We start from the raw sequence: 19,971 nt of genomic DNA on the forward strand, positions 1-19,971 counted from the left end.
GAGGGACGGGAACCAAAGTTGACGTGTTCTAATATTGAAATTCCATTTCCCAGCTCTGGAAATTCACCACTTACGGTTGGAGGATTGGCAGTGATTGCATGGTTTAGAGGAGCACACTTCCATTTATAAGGGGTTGTCCCCTTCAGGCTGGGTTTACTGGAGGAATACCCTCCGCGAGGCTGGAGGTTGGGTTGCGTATAGAGAATGTAAACTTCACTCTTGTGAACCCAGCCTACAACTAATTATGTAATGGTGCATGTATTACTAATGCAGATGACGTTTGCGTGTGTCGCCATTTCTAATTCATCTATATATTTTACTATATTATACTGCTCTGTAGTAAGCTCCGTTCTGCGCCCATATGTCTGTAGTAAGCTCCGTTCTGCTCCCATATGTCTGTAGTAAGCTCTGTTCTGCTCCCATATCTCTGCAGTAAGCTCTGTTCTGCTCCTATATCTCTATAGGAAGTTCTGTTCTGCTCCAATATCTCTGTAGTAAGCTCGGTTCTGCTCCCATATCTCTGTAGTAAGCTCGGTTCTGCTCCCATATCTATGCAGCAAGCTCAGTTCTGTTCCCATATCTCTGTACCAGCCTGTTTTTAAAGCCTGTTATGTCTGCTGCTTTAATGCAATGGTCAGAGGTAAGCAGGGAAAAGGAGGGCCACCGCAACTCGAGGGCCACTGCCTTGTGATTGCCCCCCAGGCTGAAAAGTGCCAGCCAGCCCCTGGACACGGCTATCTGAGGTACCGGTTTTTCTGGAACTGGAAATAAACAGACTTGTGAAATAGGCCTAAAGAATTTAGCCCTTTAGTCTTGGGATTTGTAGGGCTCCGCCAAGCAGCAGGCTGGGGATTGTTCACATGTGGCAGTTTTTGCCATGTTTTCTACAAATGGTACAAAATGTGACGTGACGGTGACACGTGCATACACCCTGACAGTGTCTTCACATCACACTCAGCCTCATCCAGCCTGAAATGGCTTATAGCTGCGAACAACAGATTGCATGCTCTGCACAGTGACACCGTGGTGGCCACTTTAGGGTCCACTGTCATTATCACAGGCAGGGACACGGGACACAGCTGTCACGGAGGATGTCCTCTCCGGGGACATGTGGCCGTCAGGTCCCGGGCAGCTGCAGCCATTGGCTGGCATGGAGTCGGGGCACTGCCTCCCGGCGGGGCGGGGACAGACCGGAGACTGGAGCAGCCTGATTTCCACGCTGTGAGGGAGAAGTAGAGGCGGCATGTCCCTGAGTGTGGGCAGAGTTCCTCCTCACCCCCTGTGTGTGGGCAGAGTTCCTCCTCACCCCCTGTGTGTGGGCAGAGTTCCTCCTCACCCCCTGTGTGTGGGCAGAGTTCCTCCTCACCCCCTGTGTGTGGGCAGAGTTCCTCCTCACCCCCTGTGTGTGGGCAGAGTTCCTCCTCACCCCCTGTGTGTGGGCAGAGTTCCTCCTCACCCCCTGTGTGTGGGCAGAGTTCCTCCTCACCCCCTGTGTGTGGGCAGAGTTCCTCCAAACCCCCTGTGTGTGCCGCTCCGCTGAGGACACCGCTCCGGGCACCATGGCGAAGCTCAGGGTGGCTTATGAATACTCTGAAGCCGAGGACAAGAGCATCCGCCTGGGCTTATTCCTCATCATCTCCGGGGTGGTCTCGCTCTTCATCCTGGGCTTCTGCTGGCTGAACCCGGCGCTGCAGGATCTCCAGGGCACAACCGCGAACTGCACGGTGCTGACGGTGCAGCAGATCGGGGAGACGTTCGAGTGCACGTTCACCTGCGGGAGTGACTGTAAGGGCACGTCCCTGTACCCCTGCCTGCAGATCTACGTGAACAACTCCGAGTCCAACTCCAGGGCGCTGCTCCATGAGGACGAGCAGCAGCTGATCAGCAACCCCAAGGTACGGCCGCCCGGCGGGATGTGTGCCCTGTGACCCGGAGGTCGTGCATCCACCTGCCATGTGTCCTGTGCCCCCTGTATACCGCTCCGGAGGTCCTGCATCCACCTGCTATGTGTCCTGTGCCCCCTGTATACCGCTCCGGAGGTCCTGCATCCACCTGCCATGTGTCCTGTGCCCCCTGTATACCGCTCCGGAGGTCCTGCATCCACCTGCCATGTGTCCTGTGCCCCCTGTATACCGCTCCGGAGGTCCTGCATCCACCTGCTATGTGTCCTGTGCCCCCTGTATACCGCTCCGGAGGTCCTGCATCCACCTGCCATGTGTCCTGTGCCCCCTGTATACCGCTCCGGAGGTCCTGCATCCACCTGCCATGTGTCCTGTGCCCCCTGTATACCGCTCCGGAGGTCCTGCATCCACCTGCCATGTGTCCTGTGCCCCCTGTATACCGCTCCGGAGGTCCTGCATCCACCTGCCATGTGTCCTGTGCCCCCTGCATGCTGCTCCGGAGGTCCTGCATCCACCTGCCATGTGTCCTGTGCCCCCTGTATACCGCTCCGGAGGTCCTGCATCCACCTGCCATGTGTCCTGTGCCCCCTGTATACCGCTCCGGAGGTCCTGCATCCACCTGCTATGTGTCCTGTGCCCCCTGCATGCCGCTCCGGAGGTCCTGCATCCACCTGCTATGTGTCCTGTGCCCCCTGTATACCGCTCCGGAGGTCCTGCATCCACCTGCCATGTGTCCTGTGCCCCCTGTATACCGCTCCGGAGGTCCTGCATCCACCTGCTATGTGTCCTGTGCCCCTGCATGCCGCTCCGGAGGTCCTGCATCCACCTGCCATGTGTCCTGTGCCCCCTGCATGCTGCTCCGGAGGTCCTGCATCCACCTGCCATGTGTCCTGTGCCCCCTGCATGCTGCTCCGGAGGTCCTGCATCCACCTGCCATGTGTCCTGTGCCCCCTGTATACCGCTCCGGAGGTCCTGCATCCACCTGCTATGTGTTCTGTGCCCCTGCATGCCGCTCCGGAGGTCCTGTATCCACCTGCCATGTGTCGTGTGCCCCCTGCATGCTGCTCCGGAGGTCCTGCATCCACCTGCCATGTGTCCTGTGCCCCCTGCATGCCGCTCCGGAGGTCCTGCATCCACCTGCCATGTGTCCTGTGCCCCTGTATACCGCTCCGGAGGTCCTGCATCCACCTGCCATGTGTCCTGTGCCCCTGTATACCGCTCCAGAGGTCCTGCATCCACCTGCCATGTGGCCTGTGCCCCTGCATGCCGCTCCAGAGGTCCTGCATCCACCTGCCATGTGTCCTGTGCCCCTGCATGCTGCTCCGGAGGTCCTGCATCCACCTGCCATGTGTACTGTGCCCCCTGTATACTACATATCCTCCAGGATCACTGTATATCCCATTTACCATCTCCAATCACTTCATGCCACCCTATGTGCACTCTGTTCTCTGCCCTGCTATGTTTTTTTCTCCCTGTATAAATCTGTACTGTGCATCATAATGTCACTCTGTGTGGGTCATGTTCTGTCTGTGCCATCCCCTGTAACTTGTTCTGTGTCTCTCCAATGCCACTGTCATTACGCCTTCCTCTGTGCCCATATTCCCCTCTATACCTCATGCTCTTAGTGCCCACCCTGAGTGATTGTTATCCTTCATTGAGACCAGTATGCCCCTCAGCCATCTTTCCACTTTATAGTTCTCATGTCCATCTTTTCACTCTAAACGTCTCATGTCCATCTTTCCACGCTATATGTCCCTCTTCCATCTCTGCACTCTATATGTCCCATGTCCATCTTTCCTCTCTCTGTCCCTCGTTAATCTTTCCACTCTATATGTCCCATGTCCATCTTTCCACTCTATATGTCCCTCGTCTATCTTTCCACCCTATATGTCCCTCATCCATCTTTAAACTTTATACAATTCTCATGTCCATCTTTCCACTCTATATGTCCTCTTCCAGCTTTTCACTCTATATGTCCCTTGTCCATCTTTCCACTTTATACGTCTCATGTCCATCTTTCCACTCTATATGTCCTCTTCCAGCTTTTCACTCTATATGTCCCTTGTCCATATTTCCTCTCTATATGTCCCATGTCCATCTTTCCACTCTATATGTTCCTCGTCCATCTTTCCACTCTATATGTCCCATGTCCATCTTTCCACTCTGTATGTCCCTCGTCCATCTTTTCACTCTATATGTCCCATATCCATCTTTCCTCTCTATATGTCCCTCGTTCATCTTTCCACTCTATATGTCCCATGTTCATCTTTCCACTCTATATGTGCCTCATCCATCTGTCCACTTTATACTTCTCATGTCCATCTTTCCACTCTATATGTCCCTCTTTCATATTTCCACTCTATATGTCCCTTTTTCATATTTCCACTCTATATGTCCCTTATCCATCTTTCCACTCTATATGTCCCTCTTTCCACTCTATATGTCCCTTGTCCATCTTTCCACTTTATACTTCTCATGTCCATCTTTCCACTCTATATGTCCCTCTTCCATCTCTCCACTCTATATGTCCCTCGTCCATCTTTCCACTCTATATGTCCCTCGTCCATCTTTCCACTCTATATGTCCCTCGTTCATCTTTCCACTTCTCGTGTCCATCTTTCCACTCTGTGTCCCTCGTCCATCTTTCCACTCTATATGTCCCATCTACATCTTTCCACTCTATATGTCCCATGTCCATCTTTCCACTCAATATATCCCATGTCCATCTTTCCACCCTATATGTCCCTCTTCCATCTTTCCACTCTATATGTCCCTCATCCTTCTTTAAACTTTATACTTCTCCTGTCCATCTTTCCACTCTATTTGTCCTCTTCCATCTCTCCACTCTATATGTCTCATGTCCATCTTTCCTCTCTATATGTCCCTCGTCCATCTTTAAACTTTATACTTCTCATGTCCATCTTTCCACTCTATTTGTCCTCTTCCATCTCTCCACTCTATATGTCTCATGTCCATCTTTCCACTCTATATGTCCCTCGTCCATCTTTCCTCTCTATATGTCCCTCGTCCATCTTTAAACTTTATACTTCTCATGTCCATCTTTCCACTCTATATGTCCTCTTCCAGCTTTTCACTCTATATGTCCCTTGTCCATCTTTCCACTTTATACTTCTCATGTCCATCTTTCCACTCTATATGTCCCTCGTCCATCTTTCCACTTCTCATGTCCATCTTTCCACTCTATATGTCCTCTTCTGTCCTCTTCCATCTTTCCACTCTATATGTCCTCTTCCAGCTTTTCACTCTATATGTCCCTCGTTCATCTTTCCACTCTATATGTCCCTCGTCCATCTTTCCACTCTATATGTCCCTCATCCATCTTTCCACTCTATACACTCACCGGCCACTTTATTAGGTACACCTGTCAAACTTCTTGTTAACACTTAATTTCTAATGAGCCAATCACATGGCGGCAACTCAGTGCATTTAGGCATGTAGACATGGTCAAGACAATCTCCTGCAGTTCAAACCGAGCATCAGTATGGGGAAGAAAGGTGATTTGAGTGCCTTTGAACGTGGCATGGTTGTTGGTGCCAGAAGGGCTGGTCTGAGTATTTCAGAAACTGCTGATCTACTGGGATTTTCACGCACAACCATCTCTAGGGTTTACAGAGAATGGTCCGAAAAAGAAAAAAAATCCAGTGAGCGGCAGTTCTGTGGGCGGAAATGCCTTGTTGATGCCAGAGGTCAGAGGAGAATGGGCAGACTGGTTCGAGCTGATAGAAAGGCAACAGTGACTCAAATCGCCACCCGTTACAACCAAGGTAGGCCTAAGAGCATCTCTGAACGCACAGTGCGTCGAACTTTGAGGCAGATGGGCTACAGCAGCAGAAGACCACACCGGGTACCACTCCTTTCAGCTAAGAACAGGAAACTGAGGCTACAATTTGTACAAGCTCATCGAAATTGGACAGTAGAAGATTGGAAAAACGTTGCTTGGTCTGATGAGTCTCGATTTCTGCTGCGACATTCGGATGGTAGGGTCAGAATTTGGCGTAAACAACATGAAAGCATGGATCCATCCTGCCTTGTATGGAGCATCTTTGGGATGTGCAGCCGACAAATCTGCGGCAACTGTGTGATGCCATCATGTCAATATGGACCAAAATCTCTGAGGAATGCTTCCAGCACCTTGTTGAATCTATGCCACGAAGAATTGAGGCAGTTCTGAAGGCAAAAGGGGGTCCAACCCGTTACTAGCATGGTGTACCTAATAAAGTGGCCGGTGAGTGTATGTCCCTCATCCATCTTTCCACTCTATATGTCCCTCTTCCATCTTTCCACTCAATATATCCCATGTCCATCTTTCCACCCTATATGTCCCTCTTCCATCTTTCCACTCTATATGTCCCTCATCCATCTTTAAACTTTATACTTCTCATGTCCATCTTTCCACTCTATATGTCCTCTTCCAGCTTTCCACTCTATATGTCCCATGTCCATCTTTCCACTTTATACTTCTCATGTCCATCTTTCCACTCTATATGTCACTCGTCCATCTTTCCACTCTATATATCCCATGTCCATCTTTCCACTTTATACTTCTCATGTCCATCTTTCCACTCTATATGTCATCTTCCAGCTTTTCACTCTATATGTCCCTGTTCCATCTTTCCACTCTATATGTCCCTGTTCCATCTTTCCACTCAATATGTCCATCATCCATCTTTCCACTCTATTTGTCCCTCATCCATCTTTCCACTTTATACTTCTCATGTCCATTCTTCCACTCTATATGTCCCTCGTCCATCTTTCCACTCTATATGTCCCTCATCCATCTTTCCACTCTATATGTCCCTCATCCATCTTTCCACTCTATATGTCCCTCTTCCATCTTTGCACTCTATATGTCCCTCTTTCATATTTCCACTCTATGTCCCTTGTCCATCTTTCCACTCTATATGTCCCTCTTTCATCTTTCCATTCTATATGTCCCTCTGTCATCTTTCCACTATATGTTCCTCGTCCATCTTTCCACTTTATACTTCTCATGTCCATCTTTTCACTCTATATGTCCCTCATCCATCTTTCCACTCTATATGTCCCATGTCCATCTTTCCACTCTATATGTCCCTCATTCATCTTTCCACTTTATACTTCTCATGTCAATCTTTCCACTCTATATGTCCCATGTTCATCTTTCCACTCTATATGTCTCATGTTCATCTTTCCACTCTATATGTCCCCCATCCATCTTTCCACTTTATGCTTCTCATGTCCATCTTTCCACTCTATATGTCCCATGTCCAACTTTCCACTCTATATGTCCCTCGTTCATCTTTCCAGTTTCCACTTCTCGTGTCCATCTTTCCACTCTATATGTCCCTCGTCCATCTTTCCACTCTGTGTCCCTCTTCCATCTTTCCACTCTATATGTCCCTCATCCATCTTTAAACTTTATACTTCTCATGTCCATCTTTCCACTCTGTGTTCCTCGTTCATCTTTCCACTCTATATGTCCCTCGTCCATCTTTCCACTTTATACTTCTCATGTCTATCTTTCCACTCAATATGTCCCTCATCCATCTTTCCACTCAATATGTCCCTCATCCATCTTTCCACTTTATACTTCTCATGTCCATCTTTCCACTCAATATGTCCCTCATCCATCTTTCCACTTTATACTTCTCATGTCCATCTTTCCACTCAATATGTCCCTCATCCATCTTTCCACTTTATACTTCTCATGTCCATCTTTCCACTCTATATGTCCCTCATCTATCTTTCCACTCTATATGTCCCTCATCCATCTTTCCACTTTATACTTCTCATGTCCATCTTTCCACTCTATATGTCCCTCGTTCATCTTTCCACTCTATATGTCCCTTGTCCATCTTTCCACTCTATATGTTCCTCGTCCATCTTTCCATTTTATACTTCTCATGTCCATCTTTTCACTCTAAACGTGTCATGTCCATCTTTCCTCTCTATATGTCCCTTATTCATCTTTCCACTGTATACTTCTCATGTCAATCTTTCCACTCTATATGTCCCTCGTCCATCTTTCCACTCTATATGTCCCTCATCCATCTTTCCACTTTATACTTCTCATGTCTATCTTTCCACTCTATATGTTCCTCGTTCTTCTTTCCACTTTATACTTCTCATGTCCATCTTTTCACTCTAAATTTCTCATGTCCATCTTTCCACTCTATATGTCCCTCATCCATCTTTCCACTTTATACTTCTCATGTCCATCTTTCCACTCTATATGTCCCTCATCCATCTTTCCACTTCGTATGTCACTTGTCCATCTTTCCACTTTATTCTTCTCATGTCCGTCTTTCCACTCTATATGTCCCTTGTCCATCTTTCCTCTCTATGTCCCTCGTTAATCTTTCCACTCTATATGTCCCTCATCCATCTTTCCACTCAATATGTCCCATGTCCATCTTTCCACTCAATATGTCCCATGTCCATCTTTCCACTCTGTATGTCCCTCGTCCATCTTTCCACTCTGTATGTCACTCATCCATCTTTCCACTTTATACTTCTCATGTCCATGTTTCCACTCTATATGTCCCTCATCCATCTTTCCACTCTGTATGTCACTCGTCCATCTTTCCACTTTATACTTCTCATGTCCATCTTTCCACGCTATATGTCCCTCTTCCATCTCTGCACTCTATATGTCCCATGTCCATCTTTCCTCTCTATGTCCCTCGTTAATCTTTCCACTCTATATGTCCCTCATCCATCTTTTCACTCTAAACGTCTCATGTCCATCTTTCCACGCTATATGTCCCTCTTCCATCTCTGCACTCTATATGTCCCATGTCCATCTTTCCTCTCTATGTCCCTCGTTAATCTTTCCACTCAATATGTCCCATGTCCATCTTTCCACGCTATATGTCCCTCTTCCATCTCTGCACTCTATATGTCCCATGTCCATCTTTCCTCTCTATGTCCCTCATCCATCTTTCCACTCAATATGTCCCATGTCCATCTTTCCACTCAATATGTCCCATGTCCATCTTTCCACTCTATATGTCTCATGTCCCTCTTTTTACTTTATGTCCCTCATCCATCTTTCCGCACTATATGACCCTTGTCCATCTTTCCACTCTATATGTCCCTCAACCATCTTTCCACTCTATACCTCCCATGTCCATCTTTCCACTCTAGATGTCCAATGTCTTTCCTAGTCTTTATTTCCATGTTGCCATTGTGTGCCCATCTACTGTCTGTGCCATGTGTCCCATGTCCTCTTTTTACGTTTCATCCTGCTGACTCCATATGTCCAATGTCCCCCTTGCCCTCCCCAAATGTACCTTGTTACTTTTGGTAGCTGCAGGGATGGACAGATCTCAGTGAACAGACTGCCATTGTGGTAGGAAGTTAATGTTAAACCCTAACTTTTTGAGAGGTTCTCTCTTGATGTCTTTGAAGTTTCTTGGTCACCGATAACATGGCTCCTAATAAGTGTCTACATGGCCTTAAAGACTAGGTATCTTGTAATACACTGACTCAAAAAATATTATTTTAAAGGCAATTTTGCAAAAATTTGGTAACAGTAGAATAATAGAAAAAAATGCCTGCTGAATCCCCCACCTCTTCATCGCTGCTGTTCCATTGGTCCTTTCTTTACTTCCCTGCACGTACATCTGCATGACCACTGCAGCCAATCACTGGCTCCAGCAGCTTCAATGCGAAGGCCAGTGATTGAATGAACGGTTTTGTAAATGTGTGTGATGTCACTGCATCAGGTAAGTAAGTATAGCCTGTTGGGTACAGTAGGAACATCGGTGCTGAAATGACAGAGGGATTGAACAGATGAGTATTGCTCATTTTTTCTTTTATCACATGTTCTGTAGTTAGCCATTTTTTTTAAAGTCACGGAACCCTCTTAATTGACTTTATTTTCTCTGTAGTTAGTAACAGTCATTATTACGTTCTATGAGAGTTTCTCAGCAGCTCGCTTCAATATGGTGACGTGATGCACTTCGCATAGGAGCATCCGAAGAATCATCATGCTCATAGCTGTCTTATCTCCCCATATTTCTGGAGCAAGTATTGGGTGTGGATAGAGGGTCGGATAATTATGACAGTGATGTGATCACAGAATAGACCTGAAAGTAATATTACATATATAGGTGAAGTATCTGCCATATTCTGTAGGTCTACAGCTAAATGAGGGATCTGATAAACAGAAAGTGACATTATGCCCCCTAATAATATGAGATGGTACTGATGCCCCCAGACCAGTCGCTGCTGGTATGGATTTATTATTCGTCTGTCCTTCGCAGTTTTCTGTAGCACTGCAGTGTTCTGAGCGGACTGGATAGCATTGCTGGCACTAAACCCAACATGATGAGGTTAAGTAACATGTAAATAATATATTTCTTTCTTCCCCGTGTGCCAGATTATGTGGTGGTGTCTCATGCTGCCTCGCCATTGCAGAAGATGACAATATTCCAGGATAATCACATAATACAGTCACTAGTATTAGTGCTAGTCTGCTCATAAATGGCCAAGGATGAACATTTTGGGTATCAGCTGATAATATAGCCAGGGCAGTAAGGGTTAATCGGGGCTGTAGACTAATTGATGAAGGAGTTAATACGACTGTTACCATTGTGATATAAGCTCTGTTGCCTAGGGAATGTGATTTGCCTGTATGATGTGAACAAAGGGCTGTGCATGTATTTCCCCATCACAGCGCTTCACACACTGTACGCCAGAGTCGCTCATTCTTCACACTACATTACACTTCACCAGATCTGTCACCTGTGCGCATCCCTAATCCACTACCCAGTTCTGTGGATGATTTCCGTCTGAGCTGTCTGTGCATAGCCTGTTCTGTACACTCTATGTATGATGTGCAGGTGAGCCCACTGTCACACGTGCGGAGGGCTTCTTACCGTAATGTGTGCTGACACGTCGCCCCCGTGTGAAGGACATGGCTCCGACTGTTGGATGTCTCCTACTAACTTCCCACTGGAAATGTTGGCGTTCGCTTGCAGATGCATGAAGTTTCACAAATCATATATTTTAGTGTACTTCTCAGTGAAGTTCTGTGCAAGGTTGCCATTATAACATGGAATGGGCAAATCAGTTTTTATATATATACTAGATGGTGGCCCGATTCTAACGCATCGGTTTTTCTAGAATATGGAAAGAAGGAATATAAACCAGCTCACCCGTGATGCATAAACCAATCTTCGGGAGCACGGACCCGCTGTGTCCAGGCGTATAGAGTCCAAAAAAGAAAAGAATGTCCAGCTTCACCGAATCCGTAAAAAAGAGTTTTCTTTATTCACAAACATTTAAGCATAGAGGATACAGACTTCATGATTGTCATGATTAAGGGAGCTTAGTCTCCAGAAACGCGTTGAGATTCTTACCCATATGGCTTGTGCTGAAGTCTGTATCCTCTATGCTTAAAAGTTTGTGAATAAAGAAAACTCTTTTTTACGGATTCGGTGAAGCTGGACATTCTTTTCTTTTTTGGATTCTAGAATATGTATGTATGTATGTATGTTTGTATGTATATAGCAGCCACATAGTATATAGCACAGGCCACGTAGTATATAGGAGCCATGTAGTATATAGCAGACAAATACTATGTGGCCTGTGCTATATACTATGTGGCTGCTATATACATTACAGCCCACGCAGTATATAGCAGCCACGCAGTATAAAACACAGGCGACGTAGTATATAACACTGGCCACGTAGTATATAGCAGCCACGCGGTATATAACACAGCCCACACAGTATATAGCAGTGTGGGCACCATATTCCTGTTAAAAAATAAAATAAAAAATAGTTCTATACTCACCCGCCGGGATCCAGCGAAGCTCTGGCGATGCGCGCGCGGCTACCGCCATCTTCCGTTCCCAGGATGCATTGCAAAATTACCCAGAAGACTTAGCGGTCTCGCGAGACCACTAAGTCTTCTGGGTAATTTCGCAATGCATCTCTGGGAACGGAAGATGGCGGCAGGCGCGAGCGCATCGTTGGACGACGGAAGATGAGAATAGCAGGTTTTTTGTTTTTTTATTATTTTTAACATTACATTTTTTTACAATTGATGCTGCATAGGCAGCATCAATAGTAAAAAGTTGGGGACACACAGGGTTAATAGCGCTAACGGAGTGCGTTACCCGTGGCATAACGCGGTCCGTTACCACTGGCATTAACCCTGTGTGAGCGGTGACTGGAGGGGAGTATGGAGCGAGCGGGCACTGACTGCAGGGGAGTAGGGAGGGACTAATCGGACTGTGCCCGTCGCTGATTGGTTGACAGGCAGCTGGCGAGACCAATCAGCGACGCGGGATTTCCGTGATGGAAGTTGCAGACAGAAAGACGGAAGTACCCCTTAGACAATTATATATATAGATGTGTTTGAGGCTAAATCAATTTTTTCCAATTGGGATACATTAAAAAAATAGCACCGTTTAGCTTTTACAGGCTCTTCATTTTCCTCCATATTCAACTTTGATGTCATAAATCACAATAGAAGAGAGGCTAAGAGGAGCTAAGAAAAACAGAGAAAAGAGTTACAAACTCCTTGTCAGGCCCTCATAGGCAGCTCACTGATGTTTGCTCAGTTAACTCATTCTGCAGGCAATGCAACACTGGTGCTGTAGAGGGCAAACACTGCAAAATGTGAAATAAAATGCAGGTGAAAGTGATTTTTAGCCCAAATACATGCATATAAGTAATATGTTAATCTCTTCACAGTATCTCCAATACCATTGTACTAGTGGATGCTATCTCATTATCTGTTCCCCTGTGCTGGAAATAAGTGTTCCACTAAGGCCAGGGTCACACGAGAGAGAGAAATACGGACGAGGGAGAGGCGCAAAAACAACGCATTGCACTCGGACCAATGTTTCTCGGGCAGCTTCCATCAGCCATATATTTCTCGCCCGTATTTTACGGGCTGAGAAAATCGCAGCATGCTGCGTTTGTCAGCGTATTCCTCCAAAAATACGTCAGTGAAAGTCTATGGGGCAAGAAAAATACGGATTACACACGGACCATGTGTGTGACTTGCGAGAAATACGCAGCGGTGTTCTATAGAAAAGCCGGCAATTCAGTGCGATGTACAGTAAAATCACTGACAGGTTAGAATAGAACAGATAGAATAAATGTCTACACATAGACTAGGTATAGGTATATATATATATATAGGTATATATATATATATATATATATATATAGGTATATATATATATATAGGTATATATATATATATATATATATATATAGGTATATATATATATATATATATATATATATATATATATATATATATATATATATATATATATATATATACACACTGTACAGTCCATATATACAGTACAGACCAAAAATTTGGACACACCTCATTTAAAGATTTTTCTGTATTTTCATGACTATGAAAATTGTACATTCACACTGAAGGCATCAAAACTATGAATTAACACGTGAAATTATATACTTAGGCCTCTTTCACACTTCAGTTGTTTGGCGTCAGTCTAAATCCGCCATTTTCCTCAAAAAACGGATCCGTTTTTTTTTTTCGACGGATCCGGTTTTTTCCCCATAGACTTGCATTAGCGACGGATTGTGACGGATGGTCGTCCGTTCCATCCGTCATGCGACGGATCCGTCGAAATTTGGCGGACGTTGTCTAGACATTGACGGTCATTGCAACGTTTTTTGTCTCCATTGAAATGACGGATCGCGACGGATCCGTCGCGTCCGTCATTCCATAGAATGGCCACCTATGGGCAACGGATCCGTCGCAACCGTTATTTGGACGGATCCGTCGCCCCAATCCGTTTTTTCAATTTTTTTCAATTGCGCATGCTCCAAAAAGTATATACAACCCCCGAGTAACGGATCCGTCAAAAAACCGGATCCGTTACATCCGTTTTTTCAACAATTGTGACGGATCCGTCGATCCGTCACTTTGTCGGAAGTGACTGACGCCAAACGACTGAAGTGTGAAAGAAGCCTTAACAAAAAAGTGTGAAACAACTGAAATTATGTCTTATATTCTAGGTTCTTCAAAGTAGCCACCTTTTGCTTGGATGACTGCTTTGCACACTCTTGGCATTCTCTTGATGAGCTTCAAGAGGTAGTCACCGGGAATGGTTTTCACTTCACAGGTGTGCCCTGTCAGGTTAAGGGTATGTGCACACGCTGCGGATTTTGCTGCAGAAACGCAGCGTTTCCGCAGCTGCGGGTCCGCAGCGGTTTCCCATAAGTTTACAGTACAATGTAAACCTATGAAAAATGAAATCCGCAGTGCACATGCGGAAAAAAACGCGCGGAAACGCAGCGGTTTATATTCCGTAGCATGTCAATTCTTTGTGCGGATTCCGCTGCTGGTTTACACCTGCTCCAATAGAAAACTGCAGGTGTAAACCCGCAGCGGAAACCGCAATAGAAACCGCGATAAATTCGCAGTAAAAACCGCAGCGGTTTTGCACTGCAGATTTATCAATTCCGCTGCGGAAAATTACGCAATGGAATCTGCAGCATGTGCACAAGCCCTTAATAAGTAGGATTTCTTGCCTTATAAATGGTGTTGGGACCATCAGTTGTGTTGAGCAGAAGTCTGGTGGATGCACAGCTGATAGTCCTACTGAATAGACTGTTAGAATTTGTATTATGGCAAGAAAAAAGCAGCGAAAAACGAGTGGCCAGCATTACTTTAAGAAATGAAGGTCAGTCAGCCGAAAAATTGGGAAAACTTTGAAAGTGTCCCCAAGTGCAGTTGCAAAAACCATCAAGCGCTACAAAGAAACTGGCTCCTATGAGGACCGTCCCAGGAAAGGAAGACCAAGAGTCACCTCTGCTTCTGAGGATAAGTTTATCCGAGTCACCAGCCTCAGAAATCGCACGTTAACAGCAGCTCAGATTAGAGACCAGGTCAATGCCACACAGAGTTCTAGCAGCAGACACATCTCTACAACAACTGTTAAGAGGAGACTTTGTGCAGCAGGCCTTCATGGTAAAATAGCTGCTAGGAAACCACTGCTAAGGACAGGCAACAAGCAGAAGAGACTTGTTTGGGCTAAAGAACACAAGGAATGGGCATTAGACCAGTGGAAATCTGTGCTTTGGTCTGATGAGTCCAAATTTGAGAACTTTGGTTCCAACCACTGTGTCTTTGTGCGACGCAGAAAAGGTGAACGGATGGACTCTACATGCCTGGTTCCCACCATGAAGCATGGAGGAGGAGGTGTGATGGTGTGGGGGTGCTTTCCTGGTGACACTGTTGGGGATTTATTCAAAATTGAAGGCATACTGAACCAGCATGGCTACCACAGCATCTGGCAGCGGCATGCTATTCCATCCGGTTTGCATTTAGTTGGACCGAAATTTATTTTTCAACAGGACAATGACCCCAAACACACCGCCAGGCTGAGTAAGGGCTATTTGACCAAGAAGGAGAGTGATGGGGTGCTACGCCAGATGACCTGGCCTCCACAGTCACCAGACCTGAACCCAATCGAGATGGTTTGGGGTGAGCTGGACTGCAGAGTGAAGGCAAAAGGGCCAACAAGTGCTAAGCATCTCTGGGAACTCCTTCAAGATTGTTGGAAGACCATTCCCGGTGACTACCTCTTGAATCTCATCAAGAGAATGCCAAGAGTGTGCAAAGCAGTCATCAAAGCAATAGGTGGCTACTTTGAAGAACCTAGAATATAAGGCCGGCCTCACAATCAGCGTATGAAAATACGGTCCGTTTTTTATGGCCGTAATACGCAGAAATGTTCCCAAAATAGTGATCCGTATGTCATCCGTAGGCAGGGTGTGGCAGCATATTTTGCGCATGTCATCCTCCGTATGTAATCCGTATGACATCCGTACTGCAATATTTTCTCGCAGGCTTGCAAAACCGACATCTAATGGATTTTTGGGCTCAAATATTCGTTAAAACACATATACAGTATCTCTCTCTCTCTCTCTATATATATATATATGTCATTGAGACACGTGTGTGAGTGTATATATATATATATATATATATATATATATATATATATATATATATATATACTGTATTTATATTTCATTCAGCGCTAGATTGCATGAAAGCCGCTAATTCAATTGCCGGCTTTTCATTTCTCCTTCCTAGACCCGACATGATATGAGACACGGTTTACATACAGTAAACCATCTCATATCCCTTTTTTTTTTGCATATTCCACACTACTAATGTTAGTAGTGTGTATGCAAAATTTGGACGCTCTAGCTATTAAATTAAAGGGTTTCATCGCGAAAAAAATTGGCGTGGGCTCCCGCGCAATTTTCTCCGCCAGAGTGGTAAAGCCAGTGACTGAGGGCAGATATTAATAGCCTAGAGAGGGTCCATGGTTATTGCCCCCCCCTGGCTAAAAACATCTGCCCCCAGCCACCCCAGAAAAGGCACATCTGGAAGATGCGCCTATTCTGTCACTTGGCCTCTCTCTTCCCACTCCCGTGTAGCGGTGGGATATGGGGTAATGAAGGGTTAATGTCACCTTGCTATTGTAAGGTGACATTAAGCCAGATTAATAATGGAGAGGCGTCAATTATGACACCTATTCATTATTAATCCAATAGTACGAAATGGTTAATAAAACACATTATTACAAAGTACTTTAATGAAATAAAGACACAGGGTGTTTTAATATTTTATTATACTCTTAATCCACCTGAAGACCCTCGTTCTGTAAAAAAGGAAAAATAAAAAATCAACAATATCCCATACCTTCCGTCGTTCTGGCACGTTCCACAATGTAAATCCATCTGAAGGGGTTAAATCATTTTACACCCAGGAGCTCTGCTAAAGCAGCTGTGCTCGTGGCTGTAAAAATACAGGGAATGAATGGAGTGCAGGGGAATGTCCTGTAGTTACCTTGAGTTGCGGCGATGCGCCCTCTGCTGGATGTCCTCATATGAACTCGAGCGTGGGAATTTTTTCCTTCAGATCAGCTCAATCCAAGATAAAAATCTGACTTGAGCACGGCCCCATGAAATAACATTGGCCTGAGTGCGATCCGATGTTTTATCAGATCATACTTGGACCAAAAATACACTCATGTGCATGAGCCCTTGCCATGAAGCAAAAAAAATCACTGCATGCCTGAGTTTAATAATAATAATAATAATAATAATAATTTTATTTATATAGCGCCAACATATTCCGCAGCGCTTTACAACTTATAGAGGGGACTTGTACAGACAATAGACATTACAGCATAACCGAAATCACAGTTCAAAACAGATACCAGGAGGAATGAGGGCCCTGCTCGCAAGCTTACAAACTATGAGGAAAAGGGGAGACACGAGAGGTGGATGGTAACAATTGCTTTCGTTATTTGGAGCAGCCATAGTGTAAGGCTCGGGTGTTCATGTAAAGCTGCATGAACCAGTTAACTGCCTAAGTATGTAGCAGTACAGACACAGAGTGCTATTAACTGCATAAAGTGTATGAGAACATGATACGAGGAACCTGATTATGTTTTTTTTTTTTTTTTTTTTTTTAATAGGCCACACAGGGATAGTTAGGTTAATGCGTTGAGGCGGTAGGCCAGTCTGAACAAATGCATTTTTAGGGCACGCTTAAAACTGTGGGGATTGGGGATTAATCGTATTAACCTAGGTAGTGCATTCCAAAGAATCGGGGCAGCACGTGTAAAGTCTTGGAGACGGGAATGGGTGGTTCTGATTATTGAGGATGCTAACCTGAGGTCATTAGCGGAGGGCACGGGTAGGGTGGTAGACTGAGACCAGAGAGGAGATGTAGGGTGGTGCCGAGCCATGGAGTGCTTTGTGGTTGAGGGTAGTAGTTTTGTACTGGATTCTGGAGTGGATGGGTAGCCAGTGTAATGACTGGCACAGGGTAGAGGCATCGGTGTAACGGTTGGTGAGGAATTTGATCCTGGCAGCAGCATTCAGGACAGATTGGGGCGGGGAGAGTTTGGTAAGAGGGAGGCCGATTAGTAGAGAGTTACAATAGTCCAGACGAGAATGAATAAGTGAAACAGTAAGAGTTTGATATATTTGGATCACATTTGTCCATGCAAGTCAATGAGTCCGTGGATAATACTGGACTGCACTCGGATGACATCTGAGTGCAGTCTGATTTCCACGGATTGGCAGAATGGAGATGGAGAATTTTTTTGTCCCATCTGCTCCTCATCCTAGAAAATCAGATCACACTGTAATCACACTAGGATTAAAGTTTGATCAGAGTATAATCTCCATAATTGTCCTGATTTACTCAGATGGGGGAATACAGTTATCTGCACCTAGGCTACACTAGAACATCGGTATAATATTCTAGGGCAGTCTCACAATTAGCATTCTCATTTGCAGTAAATACATTAGGTGTAAAAAAAAAAGTAGTATGTATATACTGTGTGTATGTGTGTGTGTATATGTATATGTGCATGTGTGTGTGTATATATATATATATATATATATATATATATATATATATATAATTAGTACAGGCCAGAAGTTTGGACACACCTTCTCATTTAAAGATTTTTCTGTATTTTCATAAAGATTGTACATTCACACTGAAGGCATCAAAACTATGAATTAACACATGTGGAATTATATACTTAACAAAAAGGTGTGAAACTACTGAAATTATGTCTTAGGCCGGCCTCACACTAGTGAGTATTACGGACATATGAGAGGTGCAGAAAATACAGATTGCATACGGTACAATGATTCTCTATGGCCCAGCTTGGCCCAGCTCCTATCTGCCGTATTTTACTGATCCGTATTATACGGTCTTGTACGACCATAGAAAATCGCAGCATGCTGTGTTTGTCACCGTATTGCGCAAAAATGACTGCATTCCTGAGATTGACAATGATATTTGGATTGTACTCGGCCATGCATGTCAGTGAGAGGAAACCATCGGACTGCAATCGGATGACATCTGAGTGCAGTCTGATTTCTGCTGACTGACAGAATGGAGAAGATGGATTTCCATTTTAGAGAATCATATCACACTATGATCACACTCTGACCAAACTCTGATCAGCAATCAGTGTCTGCACCTAGCCTTAATGTGACTATACATTTATAATGGTTGCTCACTATACCTAATGGCCTTGGCTCTGCTTCAGCTCCTTCTGAATTTGAGCTCGGTGTCCTACTGCAAAGTGAAGGGGTTAGCCATTAAAGGGACTCTGTCACCTGAATTTGGAGGGAACAATTTTCAGCCATAGGGGCGGGGTTTTCGGGTGTTTGATTCACCCTTTCCTTACCCACTGGCTGCATGCTGGCTGCAATATTGGATTGATGTTCATTCTCTGTCCTCCATAGTACATGCCTGCACAAGGCAATCTTGCCTTACGCAGGCATGTACTATGGAGGACAGAGAATGAACTTCAATCCAATATTGCAGCCAGCATGCAGCCAGTGGGTAAGGAAAGGGTGAATCAAACACCCGAAAACCCCGCCCCTATGGCTGAAAATTGTTCCCTCCAAATTCAGGTGACAGAGTCCCTTTAAGCATACCTCCCAACCGTCCCGGATCCTGCGGGACTGTCCTGATTTTGACATTCAGCCCCGCGGTCCCGGGAGGGACATTAGTTGTCCCGCACTACGTGCCTAGGGCGGGGACAATGCAGGGGGCGGCACCTGAGTAAGGTTTGTGGCTTTTTTTTTTTTTTTTATAAAAGCTGGGTCACCTCCCGACCGACCCCGCCCCCTGTGCGGCGCTGCGCTGCCACGCTGAGGGAGAGAGCCAGCAGCAATCAAGATGAAAGGTCAGCGACTCAGCATACCTCCTGTGTGTGAGCTCCGGCTTCTGCTCTTATCTGGTATCCCGGCAGAGAAGGAGAGACGGGGGAGGTGCCGGGACAGTGCAGAGCTGTGAGCAGGAGAAACTGAAGAGCTGCACATGGGCATCAGCCGCCCCTGCACCACAGAGGAGATTGTGTGTGTGTGTGATGTGTGTGATGCTGCATGTGTGTGTGAGATGCTGCATTTGTGTCATGTGTGTATGAGGTATCTGGTGTGTGTGTGATTGCGTGTGTGTGTGTGATGGCTGCGTGTGTGTGATGGCTGCGTGTGTGTGTGATGGCTGCGTGTGTGT

The 19,971-nt window shown here is 45.6% G+C and overlaps 1 protein-coding gene across 2 annotated transcripts in view; it reads left to right on the forward strand.

Moving 5' to 3' along the window:
- Window positions 1–1,227: 1,227 nt before the first annotated feature.
- The window catches only part of KCNMB4 (potassium calcium-activated channel subfamily M regulatory beta subunit 4), a 177,250-nt gene continuing 158,506 nt past the window's right edge, over window positions 1,228–19,971 (forward strand). The window contains exons 1-2 of one of the 2 annotated variants that reach the window (XM_077261083.1): window positions 1,228–1,264; window positions 1,354–1,895. In XM_077261083.1, the coding sequence (XP_077117198.1) occupies window positions 1,560–1,895 (336 nt within the window). In that variant the 5' untranslated portion in view covers window positions 1,228–1,264; window positions 1,354–1,559. Of the gene's footprint in view, window positions 1,896–19,971 lie in introns of both variants that reach the window. The other variant, XM_077261084.1, reaches the window with a different exon arrangement.

Source organism: Ranitomeya variabilis, chromosome 5 (genome assembly GCF_051348905.1).
Source record: "Ranitomeya variabilis isolate aRanVar5 chromosome 5, aRanVar5.hap1, whole genome shotgun sequence".
Lineage (NCBI taxonomy): Eukaryota > Metazoa > Chordata > Amphibia > Anura > Dendrobatidae > Ranitomeya > Ranitomeya variabilis.